Consider the following 1,493-nt stretch of genomic DNA (forward strand, 5'->3'; position numbering starts at 1 on the left):
ACCTAAAATATTCCGCCCGTTCAAAAATCAGCCTCCCGTGTTGAAAAGTATTAGCTGGTGCGCGGGCAACGCCGAGTCAAAGTCAGGCTCGTACCGAACACTCCACTCTGCCACTCCCACTCCCACTCCCGCCACGGCCAGCCACACGCGCGCTCTCCACCTTCACGCACTCGGCTCCTCCACGTGTCAGCCGCAGGCCGAACCAGGTTCCTTCCAGGAAGCTTCCTGTGATCGGCTGATCGCCTCCGCACCCACGATATAAAGCAGACCGGCCCCGTGGAAACGAGCCCAAGCCAAGCTAGCACATCCATCCAGGTCATCCATCAGCTCTTCCCTCTGCTCACAACTCACAAGCAACAGTTCTGTTGGAGCTTATCAATCTCTCGATTCCCAGGAGGAACGGAACCAAAGGTCTGCTGGTCGCGCGCGTGCCACTAGTCAGGAGACGGGATGGGCAACCTTGTCTCGCAGTGCGTCGGGAACGGTGCCGGCGCGCGGCCTCTGGTCATCGGGGCGACGGACGGCAGCCGAACGATGGTCGAGGAGAACACCGCGGTCGCGGAGCTGATGATCGACGCGCCGGGGCACGTGGTTGCTCGCGCCACGGACGTGGCGAGGGAGCGACGGTTGCGGGCGATGGCGGCCGACGAGGTCCTGCGCGCTGGCGTGGTGTACCTCCTCGTGCCGGCAGGCCGGGCCGGTGCGCGGCTAGGCGGCCGTGAGGTCGAGGCCATCGGGAGGCTGGTCTCTGGGAAGAAGGGTTCGAGGAAGAGCAGGCCCGGCGGCGGCAGGAGGGTCTTTCCGGACGTCAGCGCCGAAGAGGACGCGGCTGAAAGAAAGGAGGTTGTGTGTGCTGTTAAACGGGCCCATGATCATGGATTTGGGCCCAGGCAATGGAGGCCCGCCCTGGATACCATCTATGAGGCCTAGATTTTTTCTTCTTATTAGAGAGAGTAGGAAACCCCATTCTTTGGTTTATATGTTTAGGAACTTACCATGTACAACTGTATACATTCGTCTAACCGTGCAACTAAAAAACGAAGACAGAAAAAATATTCTTTTTTCAAATTATTGTCTCATATTTTGTAGATATTTTTTTAAATCAGCTCAACGTGCGATGTCTTTAGTTGCACGAGTACATCAATGGTTACACCTGATGTGGTATTTTTTTGCTGAAAGGAGGGAGGCCAAGTTGTGTGCATACACTTTGTGCATGATTGGTTGGCTGCCCACCCGCGCCTAGGCTCCATTCATGCGTTGACCGCATTTGAGCATGTGGTTGGTTGGCTGCACGGTAGCAATCGCGCCTGTGCGCGCAGATGCAAGATAGACTTTTTTTATCGTCGTTGTCTTGCATGCGTGGGGAAGTAGAAATCGTCCGTTTCAACCGATGCAGACTGCGCTGAGTCAGGCGCCGAGACTGTTAGCAACCAAACAACAGGTTTGTGAAGACCTAACCCTTCCTATGTAGTCATATATATGCAATCAGAAAT

General features: G+C 55.5%; 1 protein-coding gene across 1 annotated transcript; it reads left to right on the forward strand.

Moving 5' to 3' along the window:
* The first annotated feature begins 295 nt into the window (after nucleotides 1-295).
* LOC100274968 (uncharacterized) lies at nucleotides 296-992 on the forward strand. The gene has a single exon (NM_001149201.2). The coding sequence runs from the start codon at nucleotides 451-453 to the stop codon at nucleotides 928-930; it is 480 nt and encodes a 159-aa protein (NP_001142673.2). The 5' UTR covers nucleotides 296-450; the 3' UTR covers nucleotides 931-992.
* Nucleotides 993-1,493: the final 501 nt, after the last annotated feature.

This window comes from Zea mays, chromosome 3, assembly GCF_902167145.1.
Source record: "Zea mays cultivar B73 chromosome 3, Zm-B73-REFERENCE-NAM-5.0, whole genome shotgun sequence".
Lineage (NCBI taxonomy): Eukaryota > Viridiplantae > Streptophyta > Magnoliopsida > Poales > Poaceae > Zea > Zea mays.